The sequence below is a fragment of the Fusarium fujikuroi genome, chromosome FFUJ_chr08, assembly GCF_900079805.1.
Source record: "Fusarium fujikuroi IMI 58289 draft genome, chromosome FFUJ_chr08".
Classification (NCBI taxonomy): Eukaryota; Fungi; Ascomycota; class Sordariomycetes; order Hypocreales; family Nectriaceae; genus Fusarium; species Fusarium fujikuroi.
In genome coordinates, this window is record NC_036629.1 from 2,253,702 (window position 1) to 2,270,900 (window position 17,199).

The 17,199-nt window shown below is 48.0% G+C and overlaps 6 protein-coding genes and 1 non-coding gene; 2 read left to right on the top strand and 5 right to left on the bottom strand.

The window, feature by feature from the left end:
• Nucleotides 1–1,616: 1,616 nt before the first annotated feature.
• Nucleotides 1,617–3,714, top strand: FFUJ_12561 (uncharacterized protein; the record flags this gene model as incomplete). XM_023582181.1 has 5 exons in its annotated part: nucleotides 1,617–1,786; nucleotides 1,843–1,871; nucleotides 1,921–2,022; nucleotides 2,082–3,655; nucleotides 3,706–3,714. The coding sequence occupies 5 exons, from the start codon at nucleotides 1,617–1,619 to the stop codon at nucleotides 3,712–3,714; spliced, it is 1,884 nt and encodes a 627-aa protein (XP_023435173.1).
• Nucleotides 3,715–3,759: 45 nt separating this feature from the next.
• FFUJ_12562 (uncharacterized protein) lies at nucleotides 3,760–5,434 on the bottom strand (the record flags this gene model as incomplete). XM_023582182.1 has 2 exons in its annotated part: nucleotides 3,760–4,223; nucleotides 4,273–5,434. 2 exons carry the CDS (start codon nucleotides 5,432–5,434, stop codon nucleotides 3,760–3,762), a joined length of 1,626 nt encoding a protein of 541 aa, XP_023434751.1.
• Nucleotides 5,435–6,221: 787 nt separating this feature from the next.
• On the bottom strand, nucleotides 6,222–6,337 carry FFUJ_r13. Its single transcript, XR_002792815.1, has one exon. It is a non-coding gene; the product is annotated as a ribosomal RNA (ribosomal RNA).
• Nucleotides 6,338–8,366: 2,029 nt separating this feature from the next.
• On the top strand, nucleotides 8,367–9,046 carry FFUJ_12563 (uncharacterized protein; the record flags this gene model as incomplete). XM_023582184.1 has 2 exons in its annotated part: nucleotides 8,367–8,583; nucleotides 8,646–9,046. The coding sequence occupies 2 exons, from the start codon at nucleotides 8,367–8,369 to the stop codon at nucleotides 9,044–9,046; spliced, it is 618 nt and encodes a 205-aa protein (XP_023434752.1).
• Nucleotides 9,047–9,632: 586 nt separating this feature from the next.
• FFUJ_12564 (related to transmembrane transporter Liz1p) lies at nucleotides 9,633–11,609 on the bottom strand (the record flags this gene model as incomplete). XM_023582185.1 has 11 exons in its annotated part: nucleotides 9,633–9,758; nucleotides 9,813–10,359; nucleotides 10,411–10,603; nucleotides 10,649–10,910; nucleotides 10,963–11,059; nucleotides 11,106–11,179; nucleotides 11,227–11,252; nucleotides 11,307–11,343; nucleotides 11,401–11,414; nucleotides 11,464–11,523; nucleotides 11,573–11,609. 11 exons carry the CDS (start codon nucleotides 11,607–11,609, stop codon nucleotides 9,633–9,635), a joined length of 1,473 nt encoding a protein of 490 aa, XP_023435174.1.
• Nucleotides 11,610–12,342: 733 nt separating this feature from the next.
• On the bottom strand, nucleotides 12,343–14,754 carry FFUJ_12565 (related to monocarboxylate transporter 4; the record flags this gene model as incomplete). XM_023582186.1 has 3 exons in its annotated part: nucleotides 12,343–12,421; nucleotides 12,471–13,338; nucleotides 13,386–14,754. The coding sequence occupies 3 exons, from the start codon at nucleotides 14,752–14,754 to the stop codon at nucleotides 12,343–12,345; spliced, it is 2,316 nt and encodes a 771-aa protein (XP_023434753.1).
• A 391-nt stretch (nucleotides 14,755–15,145) lies between these two features.
• On the bottom strand, nucleotides 15,146–15,838 carry FFUJ_12566 (uncharacterized protein; the record flags this gene model as incomplete). Its single annotated transcript, XM_023582187.1, has 1 exon — nucleotides 15,146–15,838. The coding sequence occupies one exon, from the start codon at nucleotides 15,836–15,838 to the stop codon at nucleotides 15,146–15,148; it is 693 nt and encodes a 230-aa protein (XP_023435137.1).
• Nucleotides 15,839–17,199: the final 1,361 nt, after the last annotated feature.

Below are 17,199 nucleotides of genomic sequence, written 5' to 3' on the forward strand. Positions count from 1 at the left end.
TGTTACAACATAGGCATGAGGCAATGACTTGCGATTTACGACGACGGGCATGGCCAGGGCGCCTCACAGTGTAATGCAAATTCTTTTCAGATGAAAATACAAATCATGGTTCTTCCTTGCTGCGAAAGCGGCAATTAGTTAGACTGCATGGTGATCCGTTGGCGATCTCATAATAAGCGCAAGGTGAGTTTTGTATGTACTGCCAAAGACACCAGACTTTACAGGAACATTAACGAAGCCCAGCAAATTCCTCGGCTATTACCAACTCGGCTCTCACCAATAAGCATTGATCCTGGCTCAAAAATGACCTTTGAACATGATTCTCGTTACTCAATCTGTCAAATTCGTGCTCAAACCTCCCTGCAGTTCCAGAGGCCGCCTACCTAACTTTCCGGCTGCTGATCCTGTCAAAGCTCCCCAAAGTTACAGGGCAGGCAGGGTAGCTAGGTATCTCCACACCACAGGGCACAGACCACACTGTACCGCTGTAGTCTCTAAGCTTAATCGCAAGCTGAGATAAATACTTGCCAGCTACAATTGATGCCACTACAAAAGGGCTGATGATCAGTCCAAGAACAGCATCGTCGCAGCCGTAATTTGGCGCTCGTAAAAATGACAGCGAAATAAAATAAATGCCGCATGCATGGTCGAGACAATTCCAATCCGACCCGCCTCGTAAACAAACTGTCACGAGCCTGTCTTTGAGCACATGAGACTGGCTTCACTGGCTTCGCCTCTATTCTCCGAGGCGTGCATGCATTATCATCGTAGACCCTTGAATTCTACCCCCGACGCTAAAAAGCTTGTCTGCAATAAGCATCCACTCAATTGTGATTGCTGCAGTTGCAGTGAAGCTCAGTACTGGAAGATACTGTACTTGTTCTGTCGTACACGCCCTCTTGTTTCAGTCTGTCCCTCTTCAACACCGCTTCGTGCTCGTTTGTCGCCCAGTCATATCATGCTCACCTTGACACACACCGCTGCTCTGTGCAATCTCGCCAGTGCTACTCCGTAGTTACAAAACCAAGCATCTGACACTGGCGATCCATTCCCCGCACACAAAGACGCCAAGGAAATTGGCGCGTACGTCATATTCACAGGAACAGCACAAGAGCATTCGCCTTTTTGTTGACATATTGGAACTATAAGATGCCTGAAGCTGGCCAAGCCGGGTGCAACCGAGGGGGGCGCAGCCATTTCACTTAGTACACAGCCCCAAACAGATCGTCATTTTGTCAAACCCCCCACCCAACATTCCTGCAAGTCATGCTAACTGAGACTCACTTGGGTTATCACAATGACCGTTGAGAGAAGAGACAACTTTCTTCAACCGCTGGATCAGTTCAGCAGATCAAACGAGCAGGGCTGGGGGGCGATAAGCATAACTACGATTGAGTTGGTTGAAGAGACCTTGGTAGAAATGACAGTTCTAATGGTCGATTACTCTCTACTTGTAGCATAGCATCATCGACCTCAGGGCTTCGATCCACAAATCCAGCTAAGATGAGAGCTCCACTCCGCTTCCGTGAATAAAACATGTCGTGAGACGCAACTTTTTGGTGGCTGCTCCTGTTTCTTTGTCCCCTGTATTTGATCTATGCTCTTGCGAGAGCACGATGAGCCAAGATCTAGATGGCCTATCCTCAAATTTCGGGAACACCATCGAGCCAGACGAGCCAGATGAGGGCACCTTGTTGAATGATGCGACTGCAAGTTTCAGGACCGAGACAGATACTGAGCACGAGAGCGAATGGCCTCAATCCTCCGTCTTTGTCACCCTGCATCGGTATTGATCTTCGACATTTGCATAAATGCAAGGTGCTGACAATGTATTTACTACAGTATTAGAAAATTTGTACTTGCAAGCATAGGTAAATGCCAATAGACTACCGATGTATCCCTTCTAATAGTGTTAACCAGATGACCCTTATTCTTTGGATCAATTAAAGAGCCCAAGAGTCAACCATCTCATCGTCCGGCCTTTAGTAGATCGTCTGTATGATGAGAACGACTACTCCATCGGTGCGCGATATACCATATCACTGCCAAGATCTCTACCGTTGTAATACTGACCACTGCAGTCTACTGCCTTCTCGCAAACCGGGTACAGTTCCTCCGCGAACAGTCCAGCGTCATCGACCAGAGCACCAGCATAGCTCGCGCAACATTATGCGAGCTATTGGCCATCAAGATTCTGCGTAACTTTCATGACGACAATCCAGGTCTAGATGGTCTCTTGCTGCTCTCCAAGATCCTGGTCCAGGGCTTTGATCCCTTCCATGGCGCTCCGCCCGAAGTTGAACAGTACGGGCGCTATCCGCAATGGCCGATACAGAAACGCGGCGGCCATGAGAGGAAGCTGACAGCACTCGAACTCGCCATCATATCCGAGAGCAAGAACTTTGTCAGTTCTTCGGGATGCAGACGAGTGATTGATGCAGTGTATCGTGGTCAGATCGTCTACACCCCTTTGTCGTTTGTTGATATTCTCCCAAATCATTATGAGTACCTTCCTGTGTCTTTGTATGAGCCGCGAAAGGCACCGCTGCTCGACCATCACCGCCTGGTGGTTCCGCGCACCCGATACATGATCGAGCTAGTGCACTATATCATTCTCACTCTGCTGTATGTTTACACGATGCAGTATCGTGATCCTGAGAACTTGACCGGAAATGAGGTTGTCTTCATTCTCTATTCTGCTGGTTGGGTACTTCATGAGCTTGCTGCCATCATTGAGCATGGATGGATGATTCACTCACAGACGTTATGGTCATTCTTGGATCTCTCATACACCGTCATCTTCATGGCCTACATTACTGTCCGGGCATATGAGCTGGCTGTAAGCAGCGTGCAGAATGGCATGGCACATAACATACTCTGCCTCGCCGCTCCTATCCTGCTAACAAGACTGGCTTTCAACATTTTACCAGATCATATCGTCTTCATTTCGCTTCATGCAATGATGAAAGAGTTTCTGATCCTAACATTCCTCGCGATATGGTGTTTTACGGGCTTCCTGTTAGCTCTGCAGTGGCTTTCTCCAAGGGATGGCTCAATTCCAAACGATTTCACCATCATCAAATGGCTACTTTGGATCTGGTTCGGACTAGATGGAACAGGAATTGAGGAATCTGTTCAATTTCACGCCATTTTAGGGCCGGCACTGACAATTGCCTTTGCCTTCCTCGGCAATACTCTATTTCTCACGATTCTCGTCTCACTCCTCACCAACCGGTTCAGCACCATTGTTACGTCTGAAGATGTTGAGATCCAGTTCCGAAAGACAGTTCTCACATTTGAGGGCGTGAAAAGCGACGCCATCTTTGCTTATCCGCCACCCTTCAACCTCTTTGCTCTACTCATACTGCTTCCTATGAAACCATTCCTGTCGCCGCTTGAGTTCTACTCGATTCATGTCTTTCTCGCACGACTTGTCAATGCACCTCTTCTGTTTTGCATCGGTTTTTATGAGCGCCGACGCCTATGGACTTTTGGGCCTAACGCAGCCAAAGTCTCGAGAATGTGGAAGTTTACTGGTTTCTCACCGCACGGCGACATACAGGCTGTGTTTGAAGTAGAAGCCCCTGCTGAAGTTCTACGAGAGGCTGATGAATTGGATGGACTGAGTGAAATGGGCTTTTCCGATGGGGACGCCGTATCAAGACTTTCTCGAGAAAGAGAAATTAGGGCACCGGTTGTATTTAGCCTCAGTAATGCAGGGACATGGTCTCCAGGACAAGCCCCCATAGTTTGATCCTGCTACATAGACACCGCATTGTCCGTATCTTCCCAGACCATCTTTCCCTCAAACCACGTCTTCAGGACCTTCGCTCCACTAAATTCACCACGACTCAAGTCTCGATCAACAGCAATGAAATTCGCCCTCTTCCCTGTCTCAATACTTCCCATCTCCGAAGCCTTTCCTACTGCCTCAGCACCCGCTAGCGTTATGATACGGCAGATCTTTGCACCTCCAACCTCTTTCGCCGTCTTGCCCTCCTGCATACCAAAGCGCTCCACGATAGCCGATAGGGCCGGGAACAGGCATGGCGTGTCGGTCAAGAACCAGTCGGAACCGACGGTAACATGGACACCAGTATCCTGGAGCTCCTTGAACGGCCATTTGAAGATATGGGGATAGTTGGATGTGAGATTTGTGTCATGAAATATTGCGGGTGACATCTCAGCCGTGATTCGTAATTCCGCCATGCGTTTCATGTCATCTTGAGAGGCAGTTCAGTATTCACTCAGAACATCAGGATGGGGACTCACCTTGATGAATGGCATTGCAATGTGCCAGCTCGTGCACTGGGCCGGAAGGATTCGACTGCCGAACTCGCTCGAGAACATCGAGCGCTCGTCTTGCAGAGCCGTCACCGGCACAATGGATCTTGCAAGTCAAACCCTTCGCATCATGCTTAGTCAAAGCTTCCAACAACTCTTCGAACGTAAGCAGTAGCCTCTCCTCGTTGGGATGTCCATCCGGTCCAATATCGCATTGCGTGAAGTGAGGCGGTATGGGCGCTCCGTCCATCCAAAACTTGACAAACCGTGCATCAACGTGCTGGCTACAGAAGCTTTCAGCAGTATCGATGAGACGATGCAGACTCTCGGCTTTCTCCTGAGCAAAACTCTCGGGCGCATGGACAATGTGAGGGAATATTTGCATGTCAAGTCGCCCTTCGGCATCTAACTCTCGAAGGGCATGAAGATAGAGGGTATTAGCGGACGCCTCTTGCAGCGAAGTGATACCGAACTTGTGAGACATCTTGATCCCGTAGATGAGAGCTTCTTTGACAAACGACACCGGTGGCTGAGGTAGGCTGGCCAAGACCTCAGCTGATGCTGCTTCAACCAGCTCACCAGTCAACTGACCATCCGGCCTACGCATGTACTGGCCTCCAGGGGGATCCTCAACATCAGGCCCATAGCCGACGCGCATGAGAGCCGCAGTGTTGAGAGCGACGTTGTGACAAGAGACATCTCGAACAAGCACCGGCTGCTCAGGAAAGGTATCATCCAGATACTTCCGATCCATCTTTCCATCCGGAAAGTTTTGACCTGCGTAGAAGTTTGCAATAAGCCAATCACCTCGGAAATGAGCTAGGGCACAGGCACAACTGGCCTGTCCTTTCTTGATGTTCTCTGCAATAGTTGCAGCGGTGCTATCAGATCCGATGCTGATTTCGCTCATCTTCTGCATCGAGGCTACTAGAAGATGGGTATGTGCGTCATGGATTCCAGGCATGACGAAGGTGTTGTCAAGGTCGTGGATGGGAAGGTCTTGTTCCTCGGCCAGGGCTTGGATCTCTTGGTCGGTTCCAACGGCCTCAAAACGCCCGGATGGGGAAACAATGAAGGCCTCGGCCCATGGGAATTTGTCATTTATGGTATACACACGGCCGTGTATGAACGCAGCGCCATGTTGTTTCATTTTGATATCCGAATACTTTAGTCGATACGCGTATGATAGCCACAATATGGATATGGAATCACTTCAGAATCTATCGCCAAAGGTGTCTATTAAATAATGACGGACGTCCGGAAACCGGAACTTCGGAACCAAGAGTAGACATAATAGCTGTAGTCCTGTAAGCCAGTCGATGATTTTGTCAGATAATTGAGACTTCAAGGATGATTGCAGGTCCAAGGCAAGGATGCCCCTCAACACAGAAATAAAGTCAATCTCCCCGCATATCGCACTTTTTAACCACATTGGGAAAAGCGTTTCTGCCAAAGCTGCAAACTGACAATCGTATATCTGCCTTACTTTCAGTGGTAGGTAATTCGCAGGGCGCCGGACTCATCGGATGCTAACGCATTCTTTTTCGTGAGAAACTGTGGCAGTGGTGAACGGGTGGCAGAACTTCGACATGCAAGAAGCACGCATTAATATTATTACCTTTGCCTTGTTTCAGCGATTGGCTCACCATTTGGGTTGCAAAAATGGTGTTTTAGAAGCCGAGCACTACCTGTAGCTTTTCCCTCTATACCGTAACCCTTCCCGACATTCACCTTCTGTGGTGTATTATGAGATTTACTAATTCTATGGCGGAGTTTAGGGAGCGGGAAACAGAATGGCGCGCAGCTGGGATAAGTACTAAAATATCACAATTAAGAACTCACCGGGCGAGGAGTTGTCATTATGTTCAAAAATAAAGCAGAGAGCTTTTTTGGTCGGGATGATCAATCAACCAGTATGCTTCAAAAACACCAAAAAAACATACAACAGCGGGGATTCGCTGGTCGTCACCGACCCAACTACTGATCCGCCCCTTACAGGCTTGACTATGGGAGAGCGGACGGGATCCCGTATTTTCCTGCAGGTATGGTCGTATGTGCCTGTTTCTCTGCCACTCAGACTTATACCGAGCGACTGATCAACTGAGGACAAACGTGAACAGGCCAGTGCCCACTAAAAGTCGGCTTCAGGTTAAGTTGACGTTTTCTCCCTTGAGGATTTAAGTCGCCTGGAGACAACACCAAAGATCATAGTCCAATTATAGAATGTCAATAATCATTTGAGGATTTGCAGTATTAGGCACTCTTAGTTTGATGCACTGCCGCAACTGGTCATCCCTGAGCGACCACCTTCGCCTGTCGCGCTGTTCGTTGTCCAACTCCCGTTTTCGTTAGCACCACGATACACAAAACTTACACCAGGCCAGTGTACATCTATGGCGTAACCCGAAGTGCTAATCAATTGGCTTCTCATGCTATCTCCAATGTCCGGCACGTCATATGCATCTACTGCCACGTAGACCTTTGTGTTCAGTTTGTACTGGTTGGGGGAGAGGTTGAAACGAGGCTCTTCGTCTATGCCCAATCTGTCATTAGGCAAAGAACGTCTAAGGCGGATGGCTTTCTACGCCCTCTTTCTAGTACCAAAGAATGCTCCTATGGACATAGAGATGGGTTTACATACAGCCGGGATAGCGAATGTGGACGCAATATCACACTACCATATCTGATGCTGGTACCCTTTCCCAACCCATCCTCCCTAGCAAACTTACACGTTGCGTCTAGGCCATCTCGCATAACAGTCAGCAAGAAGCCGAGAACATGGTCGAACAGCTGGCTGTACCGAACCATCCTAGCCACAGTCTTCAAGAGGTCGTCCAAGGTCTAGACGACACCCAACTCGCCGCCAGTTTAAGAGCAATTGATACCGATCAAGTTCACCGCATCATTCGGTGCTTACGTGGGAATCGACGCCTTAATCAGAGCGGTAGTGTTATCCTGTTCTTTTCTAAATCTAACTTTGTTCGGTAATGATATCCTCTAACAACCACCATTTGTAGAAGTTCAACCTTGGCCCCGAGACGTGCAATCAACCGTTGAAGTTCAGCCTTGGCCGCGCGATTCCCAAGAAATGAACGAATACTACTACCAGAGCCCTTGTCAGAACCAATATCAGGCCTATCCGGGGACAGGATACTACACATACGACTGGAACTGGTATTACTATGATAGCTCAACTAACAATGTTCCATACTGTGGAGATTATTACCTCAGCTATGAGTATTGGTGGGCGCCAGTTGTATGGTACCCTTCGTGGTATTATGTGCCGCTCACTCGATACAGAGTCCCCAATAGGTCACTCTACAGGAGGCTTACATGATTTGGACATTTTTCGTGGAAACTGTGTAATGAGCAGTTTTGATCAATAGGTCGGGGTCAGAACTAGATGTCCAGTCATTTGAGCCTCACTGAAAGGAAGTTGTAGTCCACGTCCGTTGAATATACAAATCAGTTGGCAGATGGCATCAACACCACGACCAGAGTTATAAGCCCAACATTATTTGTCCCAAATTCAGAATCGAACCATGTGTGCAATTGTGAAAAGTCATTACGATGTCTCGCATGAATGACCATCAATTTAGGCTAAGAAGTGAAGGATTGTGATTTATTACATTGCAACCGTCCCTTCCCATCAGGCTCTGAGTTACACCACCCTCTTCCTCTGCGGCTGAACGGTACGCCGAATCAAGGCAACACCCTGCCACACTTGTTCTTATTGAAACGTCATTGGAAGTATGTTATTCGCTGATTATCTTTGTAATTTCGGATTTGCGGCCTAATATCTCTGCCTTTACAGCAAATTACAAGGTGAGACTGTCGCAGCGATTGGTAAAGGGTTGAAATGAGGTTCTCTGACACTCTAGTCTGACGTAAGGTGACGCAATTGAGGCTGAATGAGGATGGGTTGGGAGAGAATGGTCAGTGAAGACAGCATATGAATAATGCTATCGATGCCCAATCACCGGCTATAAAGACTGTTCTGACTATCTGTCGGCTCTTTTTCTGTTCAGAAACTCAATATCCACAACAGAACCATTGTGTAACTACATAAGAGTCAGAATAACATGAGTGATCACCTTTCCGTCGAGGACATTGACGACGCTGAACTTCCGGGCGCTCTGCAGCGACTCGACAATACTCAATTGAACCGCACTGTTCAAGGCCTCGATAGCAATCAGATCCCTCGTATCTTACTTGCCACCAAGAGCATGAATGACGAACATGCCCAGCGTATCATCCAGAGTCTTGACCCCTCAACGGATAACCGCATCCAGACCTTCGGTAAGTCGACAGCCGTCCCTGACCATTCGCCCTTCAGGTTATTTAACACCATAAACAATCAGGAGGAATGATGTTCTGGGGCACGAATATCCAGTCGGGTCCCGGAAATCCGGGCCATCCCACGTTCTGTGACAAGTTCCCTCATAAGACAGGTACTGGAAGGTTTGTTTGTGGCTGCGGCTGGCATGATTCTGATCAGGCGGTGGACGACCTCATCGTGCACTACTTCTTGTTGAAGCAAAACGGCATCCTCTGGTCGCACGTTGAGGGTGCACCGAATGAGTACATGTGTCGGGCATGCTTCAACGACAAGCCTGGAAGTTTCAATAAGTATGATTTAAACGACCTTAATGCTCATATTTCTAAGAACCATGTTATCAATCCCTACACTCTGGATGCTTCTCTCAAGGGCTCGTATGGGCAGTACTTGGGGCAGCGACCAGGCTATTACTACGAGATTTGAGATTATACATGTATTAGTAGCTGAAAAACTTTTTTTACTTTCATCAGAATTAACCGTAGTCAATGTGGTATGATGATAGATGATCAATGATTGCTTCTATGTATTTTAACTCAGTTACGGCTGTCAGTGCCTATGCCAAGGCAGCGTCATACACTACGCCTAAAAACATCATAACCTGGTTCTCATCAGTACCGAGCGAGTAACGCATCATTGGCAATACCCCTTCAGTACTGATCAGGAGTCAGTGAATGATTAAGAAAAACAGGTGGCTAGTGGCTGAGAGCCTAGGTATAACCAGAATATCGGGGGCGGGATATGGAGATAAGGACCTCTTAGCCAAGGCTCGATCGAGACTATAGCATAGCTCTATGAGAGAGATCATTATCATGCCAATGATAAAAATTTGCCTAGACGTATCTGACACTTATCTTATTTCATTTCTCTAAGCTATGTGACAGCTCTGAAGGTTTATGACCAACCCACATGAATCGGCATAACTCGTATCCGACATAAACCGCAATCCTAAGTTATTTTACACCGTCCCTGCACTATGGTCTCTTCGCGCGTCCCTCGGACGATAGTCACTTCATGAAGTCACGTTCTTTTCCGACACCTTGGTAGCATCACCCTTGTCAGATTCGCTCACTTCGATGGGCCCCTCGAGATCTTCAACAGTTCGGTCACCATACTTCTTCATGGTGAGTTTGTCGAGCTAGAAATACATGGTAAGCGGCTGTGAAACGGCACTCAGATTTATAGCACTTACATAATTGACCAGCCAGATATAACAGAACATGACACCACAGCAGGCAAGGAGCGAGATAGCGCCCTTCTTCCAATAAGGTGCATCAGCAGCACTGTAGAAAATGATGCCCCAAAATGTCCAAAGAACCATGGAGCCAATATTCATGGAGTACAACGTCACACTGCGCACGGCATCATCGCCTGTTCGCTGCAGGATGATGTTTGCCCAGCCAAAGATGAGGGGGTTGACCATGTACGCTGATCCAGCGAGATAAAAGGCAAACATGACCCCAGCGTCAGACAGATTCCTCACGAGAAGCATAGCTCCTACAACAACCTGAAGAAGGACGGCGAGGATGGCCATTGGAACACGCTGGCGGGTTGCGTCCATGTGCCATGCTGCAAGCATATTCGCAGCGATACCAACAGCCTGCACGCCAAGAGGGTAAGTGTTGATTTGGGTTTGCGAGAACTTGTCATTGTAGTACTTGAGCCAGAGGAGGAAGGTGTTTTGAAAGGGGAACCCCTCGACGCTGGCGCAGACAGGTGACCAAAAGAAGAGGATCCAGCTGTTGGGGTAGTCAGAAGCAAATTGCCAAAGGCTTCACGGAGAAACGTACAACATGGGAGTCAGGAAGACTCGCTTGATCAGAGACATGGGCATAATATTGTGGCCATCGCTCTTAATGGGGGGGAGTCTAGAGACTGCCAACTTTCTCTCATCTTGGGATAAGTATTTCGCCTTGGTAATTTCTGGAATATCGGGGAAGTAAAGGAAGCCAAAAAGGGCAATGGGAAGGGTGATGATACCATCTACAGCGGTCAGTTTAAGTTGTCCATGTGGATGACTTGACTTACCGATCAAGAACACCCACTGCCATCCTTGGAGGCCGGACATGCCTCTCATGCCCTTGTGAATGGCCGTCATCATGACACCAGCAAACATGGTACCGACTTGGCCCGAGGCAGTGAAGAGGGCAGTTCGCTTGGAGATCTCTTCAGGCTTATACCATGCTCCGATGATGTAAATAGTTCCTGCATAAGTACTGGCTTCAGCAAGACCGAGGAAGAACCTGATTACGCAAAGTTGAGTAACTGTCTTGGCAGCGGCACTAGCCATCTGTAATATGTCAGTCGGCCATTTTTATAACACTGATGTGCAATAAGCCTACTGTGAGACCAGCCCAGATGACGACCATAGATGGGAACCAGATTCTGGGTGCGATCTTCTGGATGATGATGCCATGAGGAAGCTGGCCAATAGCCATTCTAATCGTGGTGAGTAGCCATCTTGAACACGGTTCAAGGAACGTACCCTGCGGTGGTGACGGAGAGGACAGTATTGTAATCATGACCAGTCATGTTGAGAGATTCACGGAGGCCAGCAACCTAGATTGTCAGTATTGATGTGAATGGAAATGGTCACTTAAGCTTACATAAGCGTTTGCGAATGCCGCACGGTCTGTGTGTCATTGATCAGCTGGATGGTCTGATGCTTCATGAAGATTCGTCCTACCAAGGAAGTTGAAGAAGTAGCTAAGGCAGCAGTAGGTCTAACAATGTCAGTATTGCTTTGCCAATGTACCTGATTGAACGCCTTGACCGCATACCATGATGAAGAAATCTGCGAAATGTCAGCGTCGGCAAACACGAGCGGCTATGAATGAACCAACCTAGTTTCCTAACAAGGCGTCTCTCCTCCTTAGACTTGGCAGCCGCCCCCAAGAAGAACGCTGGGCGCCATCAGTACATAAACAAATCAAGATGCCAGTAATTACTCACTGCGAAGGCTTTCGCCAAATCCAACCTTTTCAGCCATTGCGATAAGCAAATAAATTTACCAAGATGTTTATGATCCAGAGCCAAAGCCAAACCAACAAGAGAGAGATGATCACACTTATCAATCAGTTACTCCTCCTCACGCTCTCCACTCTGATTATCAGATTTATAAGATAAACAAGCAAAATTTCTCTTCCTAGCCTAAAAGGGTGACATCGCCAATAAAGTTTGGTTGAACTGCCGAAGCTAACGTCGTATTTCGGCGGCGTAGGGTCAGGAATGGTCTAGTGTAGAGTGGACCCTGAGCTGATGGTGGTGATCTAGACTTGTTTTTGCCAAGAGACTGTAGCATTCTGGGAGATTTGAGTTTGAATGGAGAGTGCAAATGTGAGCGCATTAATGAGGTTCTTTTTGATTAGTCGTACCGGTCACTGTGGACGTTTGCTTGTCGAGTTTTGGGGTCTCTTGTCCCTGAACCATCAGCAGGCTTTTTGCCTCGGGGTTATGCTTATTTGCAAGTGGAATTTTTTTCATGTCGACCAGTAATTTTACGTGACTCAGTGGGACTTCTTGCAAGGGTCGGCCGCTGACTTAGCCTACCCTGCCAAACGAGGCCAAACGAGGTTTATTTATCGGGGAATACGGCTTGGCACATCCAGTCTCTCGGTTCGACACTAAGCAAGCATGGAAAGGTGTGAGCGATTTAAAGTAAGCATCAGCTCTCACGTCCACAATGGTTCTGTTTAAGATGAAACTATCGATCTTGGCAAGAACTAGAAGAAGCCAGAGTCTCTCTTGAACTCGGTCAGCCAGTCCAGATTATCCGCTGGAGTCTGATTCCATACGTCGTGACTGGAAGTCAGGTCAGTGGAGGCTTGCGTGACAAGACCGTGGTTCTTACCTGTCGTACATAATCCAACGTGCTTGGTATTGAAGTTCTTCGTCAGTTGGGATGTGACTTGTTGGATTCAGAGGCGAAATGGTTCTCGCAACGTAGCGGGTCAAGTCTCTGGTCAGACCTCTGTACATGTTGCCGTCATTCAGCGACACGATCTTCTGTCCATGAGATATATGTGGGGAGCTGGGAATGTTCGGTGGTATCCAATGCTCATGGTCGCCACTGGATATAGCGGGAAAAGGACTGGCTGAAAGTAGAGGAGAAATAAGGCCTTCTTGTGTGTTTGATGAAACAACTTCAGATGGCGGCAGTCCTACTCTCTCTCGGAACGAAGCCAGCCACCTTGTTGACCGATAAACCAACCCAATCAACAGCTGACTGAACATAGGCGAAGCATCAGGCATATGGTTGATGATGGAACAAGCCTCCGTCTGTAACTCGACATCTCCAATCTCCAGGTTTAACAACTGGAGCATATCAACATACTGCCTCAGCGCCGTCTCAAGCTTGCAGTCCTCAAAGATATCTTTCTTGCTATGAATCTTCAACTCTGAGAACCTCGACCTAGCTGCACTCTTCATAGGCGTCATTCGTGCTTTGTTGATGATATCTTGTGTGCTCATTATGAGATCGCGAAGCCAGGATGTTGCCGTTGCAGGGTGTTGGTAGTTCATTTCCGCTCCGAAGATGATGCAGCAGGCTTCAAGATGAAGAGTCTCATGAGATGGAATGCAATGATTGATGTCGGTATAGTTAAAGTAGAAGTAGTCGAGCTCCAATTGTAGTAGTTCAAAGGCGCTTGTTGAACTATACGGTGCACCCTGTTGCGTAGAAAACGGAAGAGGCGAGTTGCGCTCGTAATCAATGAGGTCTGCACAATCATGAGTAAAATGTCTGGGCTTGGAGTTATTCACTTACACGGGGGCATGTGATTCTCCACCATATCTAGCGTTGCAGCATCAAATCCCCAGTTCCCTCTCCAATCTGCCATGGTCTTCCCCTCCTTGAAATGCCCCGCTAGATGATTCACCCGCTCAGACCATGTCGTCATAGTAATATCACAGAAACCGCAACGTGATATGATATCCTCATGTTTAGACTTCCATTCCTCCATTGGCCACTTCATGAATTCCGATCCGTGGACGAGGCGAAGGTGTTGTCGTAGATGATCCTTTCTGTAGAATATCCGCTCTCCTCTTTCACGTTTACGGCACAGGTCATGATTATGCTCCTCGAAGTGAGATTCATCTGGGTCCCCAAAACCGCAATAAACACAGACAGTCTCAGAATTCTCGTTGACAGCTGTTGGGCCGAGAGGGGAACACTCCCATTGCTCAAGAGACAGGTGTTGTGTCTTCTCGTGTCTGGACCACGTATGTTTCAACTTGAACGTCTCAGTGCAGAAGGTACATTGAAAGCGATGGCAAGCAACAGAGAGACCTCTCTTGTCATCACTTCTGGTCCGTAGACCTCCTCGCCGACGCTTCTTGATGACTCTGTTGAGTGACCGATTGGATGTATATGAGTAGCCCGAGGCTTTAGAGCTTCGACTTGAATCAGAAGTATCAGTTGTCGCCCAGGTACCGGTCGATGATGGTGCCCTGCCGTGTCTCGTTGGCGTGCTGTGGGGTTGGTTGATGGAATCACTCGCGCCCGATACCGCCCTTGCAATAGCGGCCATGGTGGATGGCTCGTCTTCAGGTGGTGAATTCTCCCATCGCTCGAGTGGACTTTGTTGGACGATCGGTGTAGGTGGCCGACGTAGGGGTATGTCACGGGGGCTAGCCTCTGCCGAACTTGTATCTGTTGTTTCTGGCGGGTTGAACTTCTTTCTACGACGAGCATTGGCGAACCAGTTCAAGATTTGTTGTCGAGTCAAGCCTGTCTGCCTCTCGATCGCCTCGACATCTCGGACGCTGGGATAAGGGTGATGTGTATGATTCAAGAGCCATTTGTTGAGAATGCGGACTGAGTTAAGAGAGAGTCGCTTCCCAGTCTTAGGCGGTGGGTTTGAGATAGTACTTGTTTCAGCCCGCGCATCCGATACGACGGAACCAACAATTTCGGTGGATCCGAACGGAGAATATGAGTTGACTCCTGGGACTTCTCCTAAGCCCGAGACTGGGTGCAATAATTGAGGATTGACTGCATTACTGAACGGATTCTGCGAGGCGAAGCCAAGGCCAGAAAAGCCGGCCTGGTCTAGCAGATCACTAAACTCGGTGCATTCGCCCGGGAATACATTAGTAGCAGCATTGAAACTGGTTTCTCCGTGGTTGCGTTCCATATTGACAAGCCATTCGCTAGTAGAGATGTCATGTCCAAGTTGAGATGATGAGTCTGAGGCGTCATGTTAGGTTGACTTGACCCACTATTTTCTTGTCATGCTCAGCCCTTCCAGGACCCTTGAACCAATAGCGCACAAGATGACACGATAAGCTTCACTACGTCAACGTTGAACGCATCCAAGGCGATATTTCTCTATAATCAACAACAATAATGAATCTGAATATCACCATAGGATATCATGTAGAATACAACCCAGACATAGTTGCTCAAAACCGTCCTGGCTGAAATCCAAGTGCAGAGGGTGCGGAACGTCGCAACCAAGATGTGGACGAGGACTTCCAAGACATCGGGTTCGCCAGCCGCAAGACCAGATCCCCGGTTGTCCAGGGTCAATGACAAATAGGACAATCTTGTACACTCACATCAGGTCCCATCGACTCTCGTATCCGCGCGATAGCCCAACAACCGGCACACTCCTGAACCTCAACCTCAACATCCGTAATGTCGTAACCTCTCAAGATATCCCTACACATCCTTGCGACAACCCAGGCATGCGACCAAGACGTAGAATCAGCCTCGGCTATAATCAGGACCTTCACCTGACAATCTTGCTGTACGCTTCCGATGCGACAGACCTCGAAGCAGTTCCACTTTGTATACTCCAGCACACCAGCAAGTTCCTTCTGAAGGATTCTCTCAGGATCCGACCAGAGACGTCTCAATGGATGAGAGTCTTCCACATACGACCAGTCGTTGCATAGGCCCGACCACTGATCCTCCGGGTAGTTTGATCGCGCCAGGAGTCGGGGTTTGTTTCGCCAGAGACCGTAGTAGTCTTCTGTCTCCAGCGCTGTCGGGGGAGGGGGTACACCCTCTGGTAGGGCCTGAAGTTGAGGTACTCGAACGGTTCGTATCGATGTTTCGGGGCTCACGTCAGGTGGAGGGGTGCTGGATTCTCTTGAGCTCTCGGGACATGAGTCTACCGTCTCACCCTCTTCGGTGGCATTTGTCGAGTGGGATGGAGTACCTCGGGCTTTTGGCGATTTTTCAATCAATCTCTTTCTCTTTTTCTGAAAGGTCATATTGAGGTAATAGTGCCAGGTCAAGAAAAAAGATTGAGCAATACAGCAGGACTTTATAAACAGTATGCCATAGTGAAGAGCTCGGACTGGGTTCTTTATACCTATATGCGTTCATATTTAATATTCCTGTCACCATTTGATAGAAAGGTTTTCTGTGTTAAAGTTGCGTTCTTTTTGTATACGTTATTATACTTCCAGGATTGGAGGCTATTGATTGCTGGGCAGTTATATAGCCTTTCGTTTATCGAGATTTATGACATAATACTGGAACTTGCTGTATTTCACTTCTGAGGTATAAAGTTATTGTCTGCTTTACTTTACGCATTAGCTCCGAATTGTCTACATTGAAAAAATCCACGACAGATACGTCTGATGACTTGCTGGCGGTTCTCAACAGATTAGTGTTAGGACAGCAATGAATGCCTCTAACAACAGATCAACAGATCTAGGATATACCTTTGACTATTCGATGAAGAAGATGACGCTGCACGTACAACAAATCGAACACATCGTAGATCAGAAAATACATCATAATTATTTAGTAGCCCATTTTTATCGTTCTGCCTTCGTCTAGGTCAATGCTGTACCCGTGATATCTCCCAGCTCAGGAAACAGAGCTGTCTTCATCTTCGCCTTCGTCTTCAGATCCACTGCGTATACACGCCCTGGCAATTCCCTTACATACGCCACTGCAGCGTTCTTATCCAATCCAAGCCCAATCGTCTCGCGTAGTCGCCTGGGTAGAACATTCTGCTCAAACCTGGAGCTATGACCTTGGAAAAAGCATGAGTCGCAAAGTTTCAGATGAAGGATCGCCACGATACGTGAAGTCCAGAGTCTGTGTGCTCTTGTCGAATACCCAAGTCAATAGGCCCAGGGGTTGTGTCAAATACTGTCTGGACTTGTGTTAGTTTATCAATCTTGGCTCGGAGGACACGTCTTTGGGATGCTTTTGATGGGCCTTTTGTGACCAGTAGAAGCATTCTTCTAACTCGTCTACTGTGATAGTAACGCACCAACGGCACATATCTTTTCTGTCCTCTGTTCCTGAGCCAGTTGACACCAGAACACCAACATCAAGATTACAATGCATAACCTTGAATCCTTCTCCATCCCACCAGTAAAACTTTTTACTCTGTCGCGCAAGAGTGAGCATACGTTCTATTCCAGCTCCGAGCACTCGAAAATCGTGGTCACGGAGGACCTTTCTCCAACCTGAGGTGTCTAAGAGGCGGTGAAACTTAATCGCAGTGTTCTCATCGGGGAGCAAGTGGGTTTACGGGACAGTCACGCGAGACAAAATTTGCATCAGCATCACCCTTCAAGTCGAAAAAACATAGTCAGCCCAGCCAACCATCTTA